The following is a 17,666-nucleotide window of genomic DNA, read 5'->3' on the forward strand; positions in this document are numbered from 1 at the left end:
TGAGGAATTTTTATACAGTCCCCCATTTTCAGATGTTCAAAGGTACGTGGACTCACAGAATTTTAAGTGTTATAAAGGTGGATTTTTTTTAGAGCTGTGCCAGCTCTTTTAGATGTTTTCTATCTTTTGAGTCTAAAGTATGAAAAAGGGCTTCCTGAGTGTAACTAGAGGTCTTTTGAAGATGTCTCTTGGACTGGTAGATCCACCCAACCCCTTATCGAGTGTTCTTTACTTTGTTAGATGTTTTAAGGCTGTTTTTCTTAACCATGGAAATAATTCTTTTAGGAAATAATCATGGAAATAATTCAACTTTCGTTGCTTTTTGTGGTCTTTCTGGCTTTTTGTTGTTGGTGAGTTGGTTGGTGCATGCAAGCTTTGTAAGAATGATTACTACTAAAGTTTTTGCTGTCTCTCTGACCGGGCTGTTTTGCCTTTTCAGCCCAATAATGGAGTTTCACTGAAAAGCCTGGAATAAACTCCACTCTTTTTGCTGCTTAATAACCAGAGAACAGAACCTCCCTGCCAGTCAATTGTCCAATTAATTAGGAACCTCTAAAAATGGGACATTATACATAAAACAGTTCAAACACTTCAATAATATAGTAATTATTTAATTCAGATGAAAAATTCAAAATATATTTCGTTTCAACAGACAAACAAACCAAAGAAAAAAAAACAACCCTGTTTAAATATGAACAAAATTGAGGTTTCCCAACACACTGCGAACTGAAAAAGGATCAAACTCAATGCAGAAGCTGAATTAAGTGTCTTAATTACTTAAAAACCAGACTTTACACACTCCTTTCAGGAATGAAAAATGTTCTTTTTTCATATAATACCCAGCAAAACCAGTTAAGAAGCTCCAAAAGTGATTTGCTTCCACAACAATGTATGGTGAAAATCTACCAGTGGATCTATCAACATCCACTGCTCATTTCCAACCAAAATACACAACAAAGCTTGGACATTGTCCAATGATCAGGAAATCCATCCATCCAGAAAGACAGTCTCAAGATCTCATAAATAAATTAGAATACATGATCAATAAACTGCATTCAGTATTGTAATAGGAAAGTTACGTAACGTCCAGAAGGTTCTGAAGGTAAAACCTTCTCCCTTTGTTCAGATTTCCTGCTGTGGAAGCACTTTTTTATAAAAACGATGTATTTTCCTCTCAGTGCCAACGTTCAGCCTGTGGGGGGAAGTGGCTGAATTCACTGCGGGATGCAGCCACTGGACACTAAAGCGTCAGATCACCATCCCCGCCCTGCAAGAGCTCACAGTCTGCTTCTACCTGAATCTAGAGGAGGTACTGATGATAAATGTCCTCCAGTTACAACTGGTTTAACTGTCACAGGGATATTTTTAAAGGTGCCGAACAGTTAAAGAAATGAAATCTCACTAACTCCAAACATGTCTAGACCAGAGGTTCCTCACCGTGGACCGCCTTTATGTACCGACATCCAAAGGCACAGTATGCTGAGCTGGGGCTGGGGTTTAAGGCGGGACATTTAGTGGTCTGGTTGTTTGGCGTGGAGTGGAGGACCCAGAAGATCGTCCTCCTTGAGTCACAGTGGTACCCACTATGCCTGACCTGGTCACATACGAAAGACAGACCTGCCCTATACCTTAAAGGGACCCTGCTGAAGCTCACGGCAGGTGGGTTTCCTCTCATCGTGTGTTCTTTAAAAGCCTAATTTTATTCTGGGATTACTTAAATCAAGTTAAAAGACATTTTGATGTTACAAACTGGTCACAGATTTAATGAGTTTGCTCATAAACTTGTTAAATAAAGGGCCAACAATATGTTACAGGCTTGCTGTATATATTTAAAATTTTCTCCCTTTCTGAGTGATTAAAAAAACTGGGTTATGTGTTATATGTTTTTTCCCGTCAGCTTAGGTATTTGTTGCACTGGGTGTTGTATATCCTCTCAGGGATTGAAACAAAAATCCTAAAGCAAGGGGAGCAATTATGAATATAAACAATCCCCTAAAAATAATCAGTTGTAATTGTTGGCTTCTCTAGCTTGTTATTTAAGCCTGGTTCTGCTGGAGGTCTCTTCCTGTTAAAAGGGAGTTCTTCCTCCCCACAGTTGCCAAGTGTTAGCACATAGGGAACTGTGTGATGGTTGAGGTTCTTGCTGTAATACTGTAGGGCCCTTACCATATGTCATAAAGTTTCTTTTTTTAAAAATTGAATTTCTCAGATTGTAGATCCTCGATTGCTTTCCTTATCTTATCTAAAAGGAGCACAAAAAAAGAGAAAAAGGAAAGACAGACTGAATACTGAAAGATAACAGTAAGAAAGATCGAAAAAAGAAAAATTGGTGAAGAAATAAAGTAAGATCTTTTTTTAGAAATGGCTTTTGGGATCTAGAAGTCTGATCCTCTCAGTTTTCTCCTGTAACTGATTCTGATTTTCCTACACAGGCTGTCAGGCAATACTGAATACAGGTGCTCCTTTTCAGTCTATTATCTAAAAATTGTCTGGCTGGAACATCTCGATGATTTATATATTGATAACATGGTTGCATCAAGTGATAATCTGCTTACAAAGGTCACTATCAAGAGTTATAGCTGTCTTGTGTTTTTGCTCATGACGTCTTAAATGAATGCGGTCTACAGCTACATTCACTTTTTGAAAATGAAATGGAAAACCTGCCTTGGCTGTTTCAGTGATTTTTTTTAGTCTTTCCTTGACCACCTTTTGTATGCCTTCCCTCTCTCACAGCCCTCTATGGAGCTGCTTCTTCTGCCTCCTCTTCGTGCTCCACACTGGCCCCCAGTGGATCGCTCACTCTGGGATCAGGACACTTCATTGTAAACAAAAACATACAGATCATTCCTATATCCCGTGTGTCGGGAAAACTCTCTCTGTTTCGGATGTGGGGGAGAGAACGCAGCAGCAAGGAAGTGGCATCAATGAACTGTACAGAGGGGGATGTTGTGAAGTGGGAGAGAAACAACTGGGACACTCAGATCTGTGCTCCACTACAAGATCGCAGCCTGAGCTGCAGTGAGCATTCACTTCAAACCTTTGCCGTTATCATCTGATTTTATTTTACTGCAGTAAATGCCACATTCATCAAGCTTTTTCCAGCCTCAGCGATAGTTTGTTGGCTGTCTCTGGTGTATCCCCTCGCATTAAATACTCACCACCTGTCTATTTGGCAGTTAAGTAAATGTAAAAACAAATTTATAATCAATTAGATGAAAATTAGACGCATTAATCAAGCAGCTTGTTTCATCTCTACAAAACTGGAACAGTCTACAGTTTCAATAAGCTGATAAATGTTGACACTTTTACTTATTAATGATTCTAATTTCTTGGCTACTAAATGCAGGAATTTTATGAAAAAAAAAGACATTCCAGTTTTTCTCAGAAATATGGAAGAAGTCAGAACTCATGACCCCCAAAGATTTTTTTCTTTCACTGGCCCTAATCCTCTTTCATAGCACTATAGAGCTTAGTTTACATAAGAAAATTCCTTTCACACAGTCTGTTCAGCCATATGAAAAACGCAGTATTAGTTCCACATGAATCTTTCCCTCTAGCTGAAAGCGCTGCTCCAGTTTTAGGTCAGTGCAGATAGGAAAAAATACAGTTTGATCTTTTCTTCATATCGTAATACAAAATATATAGTTTATGGGCGGGGAGACACACCACGTGGCTGCTGGTGAAACTAAACTAAATAAATTAATTTTTTTAGGAAAAATAAAAATGCTGATGCTTTTACACAGACTTTCAATTACGTCAAGTCCGACTTGGATCCTTTTAATTGTTAATGATTGATGGAAACGGTGGGCTGTAGGCTGTAAAGTCATTTTACTCTACAGGCTTCTGAGGTTTGAGAGCTACTGGTTTATAATAATAAGCAGCCATTATTAAATAGAGGCAGAGTGATGTGGGGATTTTTAAGACTGATACCAATATTTAGTGATTCAATAATGCGATATATCGACTGATACTTTTTTCTTTATTCAGACAAAAATAACCCAGAGATTTCTCAGCATTTGTTATCTGTAGTTTTTTATGAGTCCTCACTAAGATAATATGACAATTTCTCCCATCTCTCCTTTACTTTCGAGCCCAGTGATATATTGGTCAGGTTCAAATATTGATAAGATAAAGAAAAAAATCTGTCAAACTGTAAAAAAAATCAAATAAAAAAATATACACACTGAAGTAGGCTTGAACGTTATCACTCTTGGTTTTTTATGGTCTTAAATGAAATCTACAAACATTTAATGCAGTTTTATGTTCTCTTTGGCAGCATGGTCCATTTACCAAGTGAAACTGATAATTACTATTATTCGTCAGGATGAGAACAAAACTGAGATCTACACAGCCAGAGACATCGCACATCAATGGGTAAAACAAACAAAAACTTAAAAAAAAAAAAAAAAGGTTTATTCATCTATTTTTAAATTCTTGAAAAACTGGTATAAGAAGAATTATTTTTATTACCTCTGCCAATGAGTTCATGTTATTTATTCCGTTTGTTTGTTTTCATTAACCGTTTTAATCAAAAAGTTATCAATGGATTTGTGAGTAACTCCAAACATGATCCTCATTTGGTCCAAATTCTTTTTACCAGTTTTAAAATCTTTACCATCGTGAGACGGAGCGAAATCACATCTCCATAAATCCATAAATTACGGAAATAAGATAAATTTAGAGCATTTTTTAAAAATATATATTCTGAAGAGAATTTCACAGACTCAATCCAGATATTGTTTTGGATCCAGGGATTTTGTGCGTGCTGTGGCGGGAAATTTTAGCTTTGGCAGAGGTGTGTAGGGTCAGACTTCCAGACCCTGCTGCTTTGGATTTCATTATACTGTGCAGACTTTACTTTACATTTATTCAGCAGCAGTAAATCTCAGCAGCTATAACACTGCCTTCTGCTCTTTGTTGTTCCTGCAGCTCAGAAAGGAGCTGCCGAGCTACATCTATTTACACATAGTATCTGTGTTTGAACTATCCAGGTAGGAGATGATTTACATTTGCAATAAAATTCATTTGAATCTCACTGTGTGTCACACAATTAAATCTTGTTTTATAGTACACGTCAGAGGGGAGGAACAAATGTGCCAGAAGGTTACTGAGTTTCTTTGATTTTCTTATTTTCAGATCCAATACAGAAGACCTCGTAAAAACACCATATGAAGACCAGCTGGTAAGAACATGAGAGCTCAACTGATGCACCAGGTTGATGTATGTATGAGGGGATGTCATCTCAATGCAAATATAGCTGTGTCTGTTTGGCCAGTAGGACAGTAGGAGTGTAAGACCTGGACAGCATCTTTATCAGCATCTTGTTTCATACGTATCAAATGTTCTTCTATTCTTCAGATGCGGTTCAGTCCCTCCAGTGTCAACAGGTAATATGGTAGAGAGTTACAGTTCCCAGAATATTGTGTGATTTCTATCTGAAATTATTTAAAAAAAATGTACAGACAGGTTTCTTTCATTTGTATATAAAACAAAACAAAAAATTCTTTGCTTCTAAATTTTGCCAAATTTTCATAATCTGGGAAAAACATTGATCTTAATAGAAAAAAACCCTTGGTTGGGCTTTAACTTTGGTTAAAGAGCCCAAAATAATCGAAATACCTGAAAAGCATTGTTGTAGAAGAGAATAAGAACGTGGTATCTAAACCATGACTTTGTGTCTTCCTTGTAGTTTTCGCTGCAACGTATATGTGAATGTCATCCCTGCTGAGGATGTGGCAGATGTGCAGTCTCTAATAGCCACGAGGCTTAAAAATCCCTACAACGACACCAGTGGTTTGTTACAGCTGTGGGCTGATGCAGAAAACATACACACCACACCTGTCGGTAGGAAATAATTCTCAACAGAAGCCGATAATAGTTAATAAAAACGAATTATAGTTCTTATTCGTACATAATAACCAAAAAAACTGTATATTTTTTATAATCTCATTTGGCTTTCATTACAGTTTCTTCCTGGTCTTGCTTTGTTTTTTAACATTTGGTATTTTTCAAAAGTCTCTTTCGATGCAAATAGTTTTCTTTCCAGAAACTTGCTTTGGATGAAACGTTTGTGTGATCTTTATTTGAATCCAATAAATCCCAAGTTTTCCAGATTCTGTTTTCTTGGTCAAATAATCTCTACAAAGCTTTGCAGTAGCTTTAGGTCATAACCTTGGTATATGCACCAACAACCAGTCAGTTTAAGTTTACAAGTTTTTAATGTTCTCCAGCTTTTCTGCAGACACAGAGGATGAATATCAAACTGAATTCACATTTATATTCCCAAATTTTAGCCGACAAACTGGACTTTCTTGAGTGCATAACGTTCAATCACAAAAATTCATTTATCTAATTAGTAATGAAATAAATGAAATTCTAAGGGTGTTTTTCTATTTAGTTCCGTTTTTATATATTTATCTATATTTTAACATGAACAAATATCATTTTGATTGAAGCGTTTGGACTAACCATTACAGAAACAACATTTTTGTAATAACAAATATTGTTCATTTAAAGTAGACGTGGCATAAACCGTTCATTGTGTGCTGGTCTAACCAATTTTTAAAGCACTGTACGTGTGCGGTCTTGTGAAGCATTTGCAGAAAAACTCATTGTGGGTCTCTGACATGCATCTTCCAGATGGTTTCTTAGTTGATACCAGCAGCTCCAGTACGATGACACAGCCTTCTCCGGTGACAAATATTACCTCTACAACCACAATACCATCCTCCACACCCTTTTCTACCACCGAATTTAGACCCCCAACCATAAGCATCATCACAAGTACAAGTACTACTACTGTAGCCACGCCTACGACCATTGCCACAAACCCTGAAAATGTCTCCGGTCAGTTTCACAACTGCATGTACATTACGGTTCATCTGACATCATAAATTACTTGGTGAAAACTTTCTGATCTGTCTCAATTTCCTTTGCAGAACTGTATTTTCAGGTTAAGGTGAACGTGTCCATAACAGGCGGCTGTGACTCAGAACAGATCCTTAGGTCCTGGGTACGTCTTACAGAACACCTAAGCTCTTATTTTAAGATACAGGAAACTATTTTTCCTTCACCTGGTTAAATATAGGGGTGTAAAATCCTGACAGCAGAAGTAATACAGTAAAATGAATGCTGACTTCCTCTTCACAGCTCAACAATAGCCTACCAAACAACTCGATGACAGTGCTTGAATTTCAGCTGGTCCCCAAAGCTCAAAGGTAGAGTACCACTCACCAACTCACCCAGTTCCAGAAATATGTCACATTCTGATGAACGCAAAGGTCTTTCAATTTAAACAACTTAAGTTACTGATCTCACTTCCAGAAATCATCCTAAGCTGCAGTCAGAATACCCTATCAGAGTAAGTAAGCATAAAAAATGTGTCAGTGCCTTCTTAAACCAAAAGGCTGTTTCTCCCCTGAAAGCTTCATCTTCATCTTCTTTACTCTTTCCCAGGTATTAGCAGACACAGGTTCAAGGTAAGCTTCGTGTGTCTCCATACAATTTTAGTTAGAACTGATTACAATAAACAAAAAAATTGAAATTCTGACTGGAGGAGGAGGAAACTGGCTGCTACTTTGTTCATTTTTATTTGCCTTTACGCAGGTAATATTAAAAAAGTATAACATCGTGATGTTATATTTGCTATGTACATGAGCCCATTGTCATTCTGCAAACCATATTTAGCTCTGTTACTTCCAGAAGAGAGAGCTGTATTTTCCAGGTACAAGTCATGATGCCGTCAGACATCCATGAAATCGAAGAGCGGATACGAAACATACTGCTGACACCTTATAATAAGGGGTCCATCTCCATACTCACTGAGGACATAGAGATAAGCCAGATACGTGAGTTCAAAAAAAAAAAAGGGGGGGGGGGGACCCAGCCCTGAAAATCTTCTCATTTTGATCTCTTTCTCAAACATCTCACTGTTCCAGTGTCATTTAAGTGCAATGCAGAAATCCGCCAAACCCTGAAAGGTCTGTTTGTGTGGCCTGAAACTTCAGGAGGAGAAACTGCCAATCAAACGTGCCCAAAGAACCCGGACCACTACGCCACTCGACACTGGTGAGAGCTCGGACTGTTAATCATTTTTCATTTGTAGTCCAAGTGAAACATCTCACAAAATATGCGATTAAATGGCAACAGGTCAGTGACATGGTTGAGTTTAAAAGCAGCATAGTGTGAAAGACTGCTGGGCAACTCGTTGCAATGAATCTGTGGGTTTCGTCATCTATGTAGGTGACTTTTTTAAAAGCTTAGATTTATCAGGGCTGCTGGATTTGTCTACTCAACAATATAAACCTTTACTAGTGAAAAAACATAAAAATTTTTTTTACTGGGCTTCATCCTCTTGATGCCCTGGATGTCTGCAGCTAAAGTAATGGAAATCAATCCAGCAGTAAAGATTTATTAGACCAACACTGCTAAAGTACACATGCTCTGACATTTGTCCTCATGTTTACAGTTGAAGTGTGCTGTGTGTTTTATGTATTTGGCTGGCTGATAAATTTAACACATGGATACGTACGAGTCTGAGTATTAATCACATCCGTTGGTATACATTCATATGGCTTTACTGCTGTTCTAAAGACTGCGTGTTGACTCAGTGTCACAACACTCAGTGATGGCTCTGCTGTAAATGCATTAATCAAGACCTCAGTGTCACTAATGAGAGGTTAAATGATCGGTAATTCTCAGAATCAAAATGTCTCACAGCTGTGTGAGGTCTCACATAATGTCCCCAATCCATCGAATTAACCTCATTTCCGTTGTCAGGTAGTTAGCCGATGCCATTTATTTTCCAGTAAGAGTGCGGCTAGCAAATGTTGATATGCAACATGCTGAGGTGGCAGTATAACTAGATGATGAAAAATTTAAAAAAGGTTAAAGATTTTACTCTCTGCAGATTTTTTTTATGCATTCTCCCTCTGTCCACCTTCCGTTTGACAGTAAAGGCAAGCTCAATACCCATTGGATGGCTCCAGAGCTGGAAGACTGTGGTCCAGTGGTGGAGACCATCCCTGACCTGTACCCTGTCAACGTAACTGCCGGTCAGTCACAGACTTTTTTCCCCAGCTCTAAAATTACCCAAACATCTGTATTTCCAACATAAACCCTGTTACATATTAGACATATGCTGTGTTACAAGTTAGAATGGGATAAAAATGCCTGTTTCACAAGTTGTGCCATTTAACTTCCAGATAATGCTCAGGATGTGGTGGATATGATTGAAGTTTTACTGAGTAACCACCCCACACTCAACTATGACGAACTGACGATAGTCCTCGACAAGCTGCAGGACATCATTAACGTCAGCGTGGTCACACCAGAGCTGGGCCAAGCTCTTCTCAACATTATTTCAAAAATACTGAAATCTGAGAGCAACCTGGTGCCTTTTACTAACAAGTAAGGAACGAATGCAGAACGAGAAATAAACTTTTCCAACAATCTGATGTGGGGACACTAAAATCTTCTGTCTTCTCTCCAGCATCCTGAATATTACAGAAGCAATGGGAGACAGAATAGTGGGTTATCAGGGTTCCTCCACCCTGGTCGCTCCAGCCATCGGTATCGCAGTGGTGGATGTAGTTCCTGGAGAGTTTAACAGTTTAATGATTGGAGTGGCGTCTGATGCAACCGGCAAAAAAACAGAGGTCGGCAAAATTTCTCTGTAAATTTTCTTCCTCATTCTGTTGCTTCGAACTTCAGCAGGTCTACTCGACTATGTCTACAAGGCTGCTGCCATGTGATTGGCTGATTTAATATTTTGTCATTTGCCCCATCTCTCTCCATCTCAGCAGCTTGCTTCCTCTTCCTGAGCCTGGTTCTGCTGGAGGTCTCTTCCTGTTAAAAGGGAGTTTTTCCATCCCAATGTTGCCAAGTGCTTGTTCATAGGGCAGTCCTGTGTTTGTTGGGGTTCCTCTCTAATATTGTAGGGTCTTTATGTTATAATATAAAGTGCCTACAGGCCACTGTTGTTGTCAACTGGAACTATATAAATAAAACTGAATTTCTGCATTAAGAAGCAGGTGAACAGGTGTTACAAAAGGTTTACACATGTGGAATAAAACATGCTACTTTGAACCAATAACTGTAAGCTTTTCTACAGTCATTGCTTTGAACAGTGCTGTTTGCAGCAGCTTGAAACGGCCACTAAACATTGTCTTTTTTGGCGATATTTAAGCAAACATACAGATGAGTCTGTACTTACCGTATTAATGCTGCTTAAATTGTCTGCAGTGCATCTCAGAAATCAACAGTGCTGTTAGCTGAAACATGTTGCCTGAGCTTTAAAAAGAATTAAGAAAATTTGTCTTTATAGATTTTTATCAACAGGCATCCCCTCAACAGCACACTGGCTTTCATCTCCCTCCCATCTGCCCTGCAGCACTGCTTCCCCCAACAAGCCCTAAATCAGACCCCACCGAGAATCCAGTTTCAGTTCTACGCCATCGCGTCGCTCTTTAAGGTGGTATTTTCTATGAAGCCACTTCTTTGTCAAGATTTTTAAACAAACAAATTGTGCTTAGATGCTTATTAGTGAAACATGTTATTCATATATACTGTGTTTTAATTTCAGGGGAGACAAATAGATCAGACCCTCAACACTTTTGTGGTGGCAGCCAGTGTGACCAACGCCAGCTGTCCAATCAAAGACCTGGAAGAAGATATTGAAGTCACACTCCAACATCTTATACCAAACACAGTAGGAGAGGTTGTTTCTATCAATATACACTGCATGTAATGAAAGCACCTTTAATTAATGAATGCATTAATGTTTCTTTTGTCTCTGATTAAGCCTTACAAGCAGGTCGAGTGTGTGTACTGGAACTTCAACAAAAACAGTACGTCCTGATCTCAGTCCTATTCTTCCAAATCAAATCAACTCTGGAAGAAGCGGGCCACATTAAACGTTACTCTTCTCATGCAGATGGACAAGGAGACTGGGACAATTATGGATGTCGGAAATACAACAGCAGCCCTTACTACACAACCTGCCTGTGTGATCATCTCACACACTTTGGAGTTCTTCTGGTACAAACTACTACTTTAATATTGTTTTTCTGTTTCCTAAAAAGCACATTTTGGCAGAGCACTTTAAAGTTTTGGTAATGGCACGATAGTACAAGCAGCAACAATACACACACTACTAATTATGTTTTTATTTTTCTTGTATCAAACTGAATTGCAGAGGTGTCAATATGCTTTGACCAGGCTTAACCAGCAGAGGGCACTAAAGGAATACTATTTAAAAAATAAACTGCTGCAAAGAAAAGTTTGAAACAGTTCATTATGTTCGAGTAACTCCCGACAACATATACTGTAATGGGATTGCTGTTTTGCAACAATTGCACCATTATTAATAATAATAAATATGAGAAATGCCTCCTGGGCTATTCAGTACCAAGAACGCCAAAATTAAATGAATAAATTCATCATTAAATAATTAAATGTGTCTGTAACTAATTAAAAATTGAAATAAATACATAATGTATTAAATCTATAATTAATTTCTAATACATTTTATTTAAAAAGATTTACTTATTTCACTAATTATTCCATGGTTTCTGTGGTGCAGACCAGTGTCCCGTATTCATTACTCTGTGGCTTTCAGCCTACAGAGTAATGAATGCTTACCGAAGAGGATTTTTTTAACCACTTTAAATTATTTGATTAACAAGTTGTTTCCTTTACATAAATGAATGTCAGATTTTCCCCCCTATATAATTAAACACAATAAAAATACATAAAACCCCATTCCTATACTTTATCACTGAGCTATGATGAAACTAATTTTACTATAAGTGCTAGAGACAGTAAAAAGTGTTTCAGTGTAGTAGTGGTTAGACAGATGCTGGGCTTTATGCAAGTTTACACACGGCAATGGGAACAGTTAGGAACAGGATCAGCCAAGAGCTAATAATGCACACTGGAAAATACAGCCCTGTAACCAAACGTCTCCATGTCTCCAGGATGCCGCCAGGACTCAGCTGGACCCTGCTAATGAGCAGATCCTGACCATTATCACCTATCTTGGTTGTGGAGTCTCGTCACTCTTCTTGGGAATTACCGTTCTCACGTACACAGCTTTCGAGTAAGCGTTTTCTGCTTACATGCAGCACAGATCTGTGGGTGCTACTACAGGCCTGTCAACACCAATTCAAATGTATGCGAAAAACTATTGTTTTAAGTGAGGCACACATTGTTTTCAGTGTTAGAAAGCAGCGAAGGAGATGCTGAAATTTCACTGTCATGGTGGTATTTTAATGCATGCATTTCTCAGGTTTGTTGAGTTTACTTCACTGCTAAAGGTTTTTCTGTACGTGTATCTGCATGTAGCACAAAAGTATCATTGTACCTAACCTCTCGACTTTCTCAACGATGTCTATATCTCTCTTAGAAAGCTTCGTAGAGATTACCCCTCTCAGATTCTCATCAACCTCTCTCTGGCCCTGCTGGGCTTGAATCTGGTGTTTCTGGTCAACTCCTGGCTGTCCTCCTGGGGTCTGTACCCTCTCTGCGTGGCTGTGGCCTCCACCCTGCACTACTTCCTGCTTGCATCATTCACCTGGATGGGATTAGAGGCCGTTAACATGTACTTTGCCCTTGTTAAAGTATTCAACACCTACGTGCCCTCTTATATGCTCAAGTTTTGTTTTCTGGGATGGGGTGAGTCACATTTTTGCACGACTGAACTTTAGTTAATGGCAACACAGAAAACATTATTACTTATATGGTGTGATGACAGCTCATAAAAATCTCTAATGGGACGCATTATGCTCATTTCCAGGTCCATCTCTAGATCGTTAGACTCTAGCAGAGATGCTCTGCATGAGTCATGGTTCCAAAATAATCTTTATCATATACTGGGCCCCAGTGCAGAGTATTAAACCATTTTGCTCCTCTCCCTTTAGGTCACCTTCTGATTGGCTGCACCTCACAAAATCAAAATTTAAACAGCAGATGGAGGGAACTGGGCCATATTAATGATTTCCCCTCTTTCTGAAATCATAAAGAGAATAAATTGCCTGACATGGAGCTTTTCGAACACTTGTGACACCTAAACTATAGCCTCATAGCGATTATGATCATCAACAATTCTAAAAGTGCATTACATTAGACAGCTATTTTTATATAACAAAAAGGGTCCATTTTAAAAGCAATTATATTTTCTGTTTAATATTTTTCTGAGGGTATGACATTGTAAGTACATACCCTTGTATGTATTTGAAATCTCCATCCAGGGCTTCCTCTGGTGATTTGCATCCTGGTGCTCATCGTGAACAAAGAGGCCTACGGCAGTCACATCTACACAGACACTTCTTCTTCTACCTTACAGCTGCTGGACAACTCTGATAACTTGTGAGTTTTGGATTCATCTTTTATTCATTTTTCATATCTTGATACATACTTGATGATCTGAAGAGAGTTGAAGGTTTCTCTCTCTCTCCATCTCTCTATCTATCTCTTAGCTGGACAAAATGAATATCACAACATATTTTCTCCAATTACAAAAGCAAATCCATGATGTAAAACCACAAATCTTCAAAAATAGATAAAACCATTTCCTTCACATTTTATTTTCAGCCAGATCAAGCTGATCTGATGTCATATTGGAAGTCATGTAACGTGGTATTACATTCTCAGGCTATCCAAACACATGATTCAAGAATGATAAGCCAGTAACACGTTTTCATTAGTTCAAATACGACCACACTGATCATTCGTCGTGTTCACTGATCTCATCGACTAATGCCTCGTCTGTCTTTTTCCTGTTTGTCACCCTCCCAGCTGCTGGCTCCAGGACGATGTGACATTTTATGTGTCTGTGGTTGCCTACGCTGTGTTCATCTTTCTCTTCAACACTGGGGTAAATCATTTCCACATTTCATTAAAGATTTTACTTTTTAGATTGTTATGCGTTCTCCTTATTCCTTTTAAATTCAACATTTTTCATTTGTTTCTATATCAGGATTTAACAGGCAACGTTTTTGATAATCAGTACAGACTGGATAACTTTTGTCCTCCGAAACATTTTTTGTGGCACAGATTCTACAAGTTGCTGGAAAGATTCCTGAGACATTTTGGTATCCATTGACATGGCAGCATCACACAATTGCTGCAGATTTGTCAGCTGCGTGTCCATGATGTCAATCTTACGTTTACCTTATCTGGTGATCACTGAGGCCTGGTGACTGTGGAGGCCATCTAAGAACCATAAATTCACTGCCATGTTTAAGAAACCAGTTTGAAATTTTCAGAAATTTTTGACATGGTGAATTATCCTGCTGGAAGCAACCGTGAGAAGATTGGTACACTGTGATCAAAGAGGAATGGAGATGGTCAGAAATAATGCTCAAGCAACTTGTGGCGTTTGAATGATGCTCAGATGGTATGAAGTGGCCCAAAGTGTGCCTAGAAAATATTCCCAACACCCTTACACCACCAGCAGCCTGAACTGTTGATATAACGCAGGATGGATCCATGCTTTAATGTTGTTTATAGCAAATTATGATAATCAGAACTGACCATTAGAAATCTTCATTCTGATGCTCAGCTTGAATTTCCACAGGTTGCCTTGACCATGTCTACATACCTAAATGCACTGAGCTGCTGCCATGTGATTTGCTGACTAGACATTTGCATTAATGAGCAGCTGAACAGTTGTATCTAACAAAGTGGCTTCATATTAGACACATTCTTTATTACTGTGTAAATTTGCTTTTGACCCTTTTACCATTTTCCTGTAATCCAACCACTCTGAGGCTTCTTTTCAATCTCCTCTTAGGTTTTTGTGGTGGTTCTAATCCAGATTCGACGTATGCGAGCCAACAGCCCGGCAGGGACCAGGAGTGGAGTCATGCAGGACTTGAAAGGAGTTGCCAGTCTAACCTTGTTACTGGGGCTAACATGGACTCTTGGCTTCTTTGGCTGGGGGCCAGGCAGAATAGTTCTGCTGTACCTGTTCTCTGGACTCAACAGCCTGCAAGGTTGTCCTTTTGTACAGAGGCAGTTAATGAAAGCTCGATAACGTCCAGATAGAATTTTATCTTAAGTTTGAAAGTCATCAAGCTTATTTTTTCCCATATAACTAACTGTTTAGCCTCAATCTGTTGCAGTTTTTTTGAATACTTAACGTCTCGGTCAGCCAAGTGTGTCTTTATTAGCTGACATGAACATCTGGCTGTGTTAGTTCTTTTCAGTCAGTCAAAACTATTTTCAGAAGTAAGGATAGTGTAATATGCCAAAGATCAAACATTATAAACACGCACAGACTTGTAAAAAGATGGTGCTTTACTTTTAAGAAGACGACCTTTTGGGTGTTGTTGTGGATTTATTTATTGTGTGAAAATTTGCTAACCACGTGTGCAGTTTTCCACAACAACCCGCTTTGCAACCGGAGTTCAAAAGAAGCTCGGATGAGGGGGAAAAAAAAGATGAAAAGGAAGATTTCAAACAGCCAAATGATGCAACCATTTCACAATAGCTTTCACCTCTACTGGTCTCTCTTATAATACTTTCTTTTGTATATTAGAGTGAAGCAGCCACTGCTGTTTACTTCTCTATATGAAATTATTCCAGAGAAAATTAGAAATACCTGCGCGAGGAACAAAGAGCTACAAACCCAGATCTTATCTAATCTTCTTGAGCTCACGACCTTTTCTTACTTTTCTATTTGCTGCAGGACTTTTCATATTTTTCTTCCACTGTTTAATGAAGGAGAATGTCAGGAAACAGTGGAGGATTCACCTCTGCTTTGGACGTTTTCGACTTGAGGAGCACTCTGGTATGAGACCCACACGTAACACAGCGTGACCTCATCAATTCAGTTCAGTTACTTTTATGGCGACCTTTTTGTCGAGGCTCATAAAGTAGTACTGAAATTAGTACATGATACTGATACTATGCAAAGACTCGATCATACTCAATCTAACAAATCTGTTTGTTTTGTTTGGTGCTGTTAAAAGTTCAACTTATGGGGTAACTTGCAATGAAAGCAAAGCAGCAAACACTACTTTGGGCTTCACTTACATTACTTGTCTGCCACTGTTGTCCAGAATGGAGCAACTCGGCTTCGATTGGAGCTCAGGCAAAGCCCAAAACAAATCCTCCGGGAGCATTAAGACCATCAGTCAGCTCAACTAAGTCCTCCTCCACAGATAGCACGTCAGCTTCCTCCAACTACAGCCAGCGAGATTCATCCTGCAAGAGACCAGACCTGGGTGAGAAAACCAGGCACCACACGTCCTGACTAAACTCATAACTATGATTCGGTCAAGACATTTCAGTACACTTATTATGAGCAAGATAAATTAAGTACATGATGACATTTCGTGAGACGTTCATTCTTCGGTGGACTTTCCTCTGTTGACATTAAACTTCCTTGGCTCTAATCTGTTATAAGACATTTAAGCTTACAATTAAAAGTTACAGTTCATCGTGTTTAGATTCAGGCTCCTTAAAGTAAAATGATGAGCACAGATCACCGTTGCATTCAGCTGCCAAAATTCACACTGAAGGTCACTGCTTACATTAATGAGACTGCACCGACGTTAAATAATTACCAGGCTTTGTAATTAAGCTGGTTTAGACACAAGTAAAAGGACATGTCTGTTATTCCTTAAAAAGGTTTCCGTCAACCATCTGACAGCTCAATTTCAGTTTAAACTCCCAGGTATACATTCTTCTCTCACACACAGGTTTTTCACACCTCTGAATTGCTCACAGATGTTTAATTATCTTGTAGGCCTTTTTATGAATTCCTTGGCGCTTCCTCAACCTCAGAGAAGCCCTTTGGGTCTGGGAGGTCCGCCTTCCTGCAGAGGGGTGAGCCTAACACCTGGCTGGAGGAATCACATGCTTCACCAGCAAGAATAAAGAAGAGCGCAACACATTGACTACCACTAAAGATTTGTCTCAGTGTTTTTAGCCATGTAACATGAAACTGATCAGAAATTTTGCAAATATTTATTATTAAATAAATCAATAACGTCAACTGATTCAATGTTTAGCAACTACCACTGATACAGCACTGCTTCAACCTAATGCGGTTTTATCGCGTTTAATTATTGTAGCGATTTGTGTGTCTGCAGCATCAAACTGTGTGAATGACGTGTTGTTGTGTTTTTTTAAATTCTGAAACTTTCCAGAGTGGACATATTTTACAAAATGAAAGTTATTCCATGAGGGTCAGAGTCAAATAAAAAAACAAACAAAAACAAAACAAGACCCAGAAGTTTCCACAGTCCCTTTCTTAACCAGCACGATACGGCACTTGCGGGTAACATTTAATGAGGCTGCCTGCTGATGATCTGTTACTCAGTCTAAGGACTGTGATGCCCTTCTGCTCTTGATCAGTTGAGTACTGGTGCCTCTTTTTTTCCCCTCCTTTGTGTTGTTCTGAGAATAAAGGCGAGCACATCGTCGTACAAAATCTTTAATTATTCGGCACTTTCCCACATGGACTAAATTATTAGAACCGTAACAGAGAGAATTTTGTTTATTTGAGACTATAACCCAACCCAAAGGCTGATACTGTACACACATGACTAGCCAGATAAATCAATGTTTTAACCAGCATAACCAATTTCTGCTGTGCAAATTATTTTTCTAATGATCGTTTTAAATTATATACATGTAAGTAACCCAGCATGCCACTGGAC

The 17,666-nt window shown here is 38.7% G+C and overlaps 1 protein-coding gene across 1 annotated transcript; it reads left to right on the forward strand.

The window, feature by feature from the left end:
* The first annotated feature begins 32 nt into the window (after positions 1–32).
* Positions 33–16,881, forward strand: adgrg4b (adhesion G protein-coupled receptor G4b). The gene is given in 30 exon segments (XM_087846969.1): positions 33–42; positions 1,179–1,309; positions 1,422–1,659; positions 2,734–3,018; positions 4,277–4,374; positions 4,930–4,991; positions 5,137–5,182; positions 5,359–5,387; positions 5,690–5,844; positions 6,640–6,846; positions 6,939–7,012; positions 7,150–7,257; positions 7,347–7,387; positions 7,705–7,847; positions 7,938–8,067; positions 8,953–9,053; positions 9,204–9,408; positions 9,491–9,656; positions 10,325–10,471; positions 10,583–10,708; positions 10,802–10,847; positions 10,934–11,037; positions 11,976–12,097; positions 12,404–12,672; positions 13,248–13,365; positions 13,795–13,873; positions 14,792–14,993; positions 15,689–15,790; positions 16,062–16,226; positions 16,751–16,881. Coding segments are annotated over 30 exon segments (3,840 nt in total).
* Positions 16,882–17,666: the final 785 nt, after the last annotated feature.

This window comes from Neolamprologus brichardi, chromosome 10 (assembly GCF_056152115.1).
Source record: "Neolamprologus brichardi isolate AB-2024 chromosome 10, ASM5615211v1, whole genome shotgun sequence".
NCBI lineage: Eukaryota > Metazoa > Chordata > Actinopteri > Cichliformes > Cichlidae > Neolamprologus > Neolamprologus brichardi.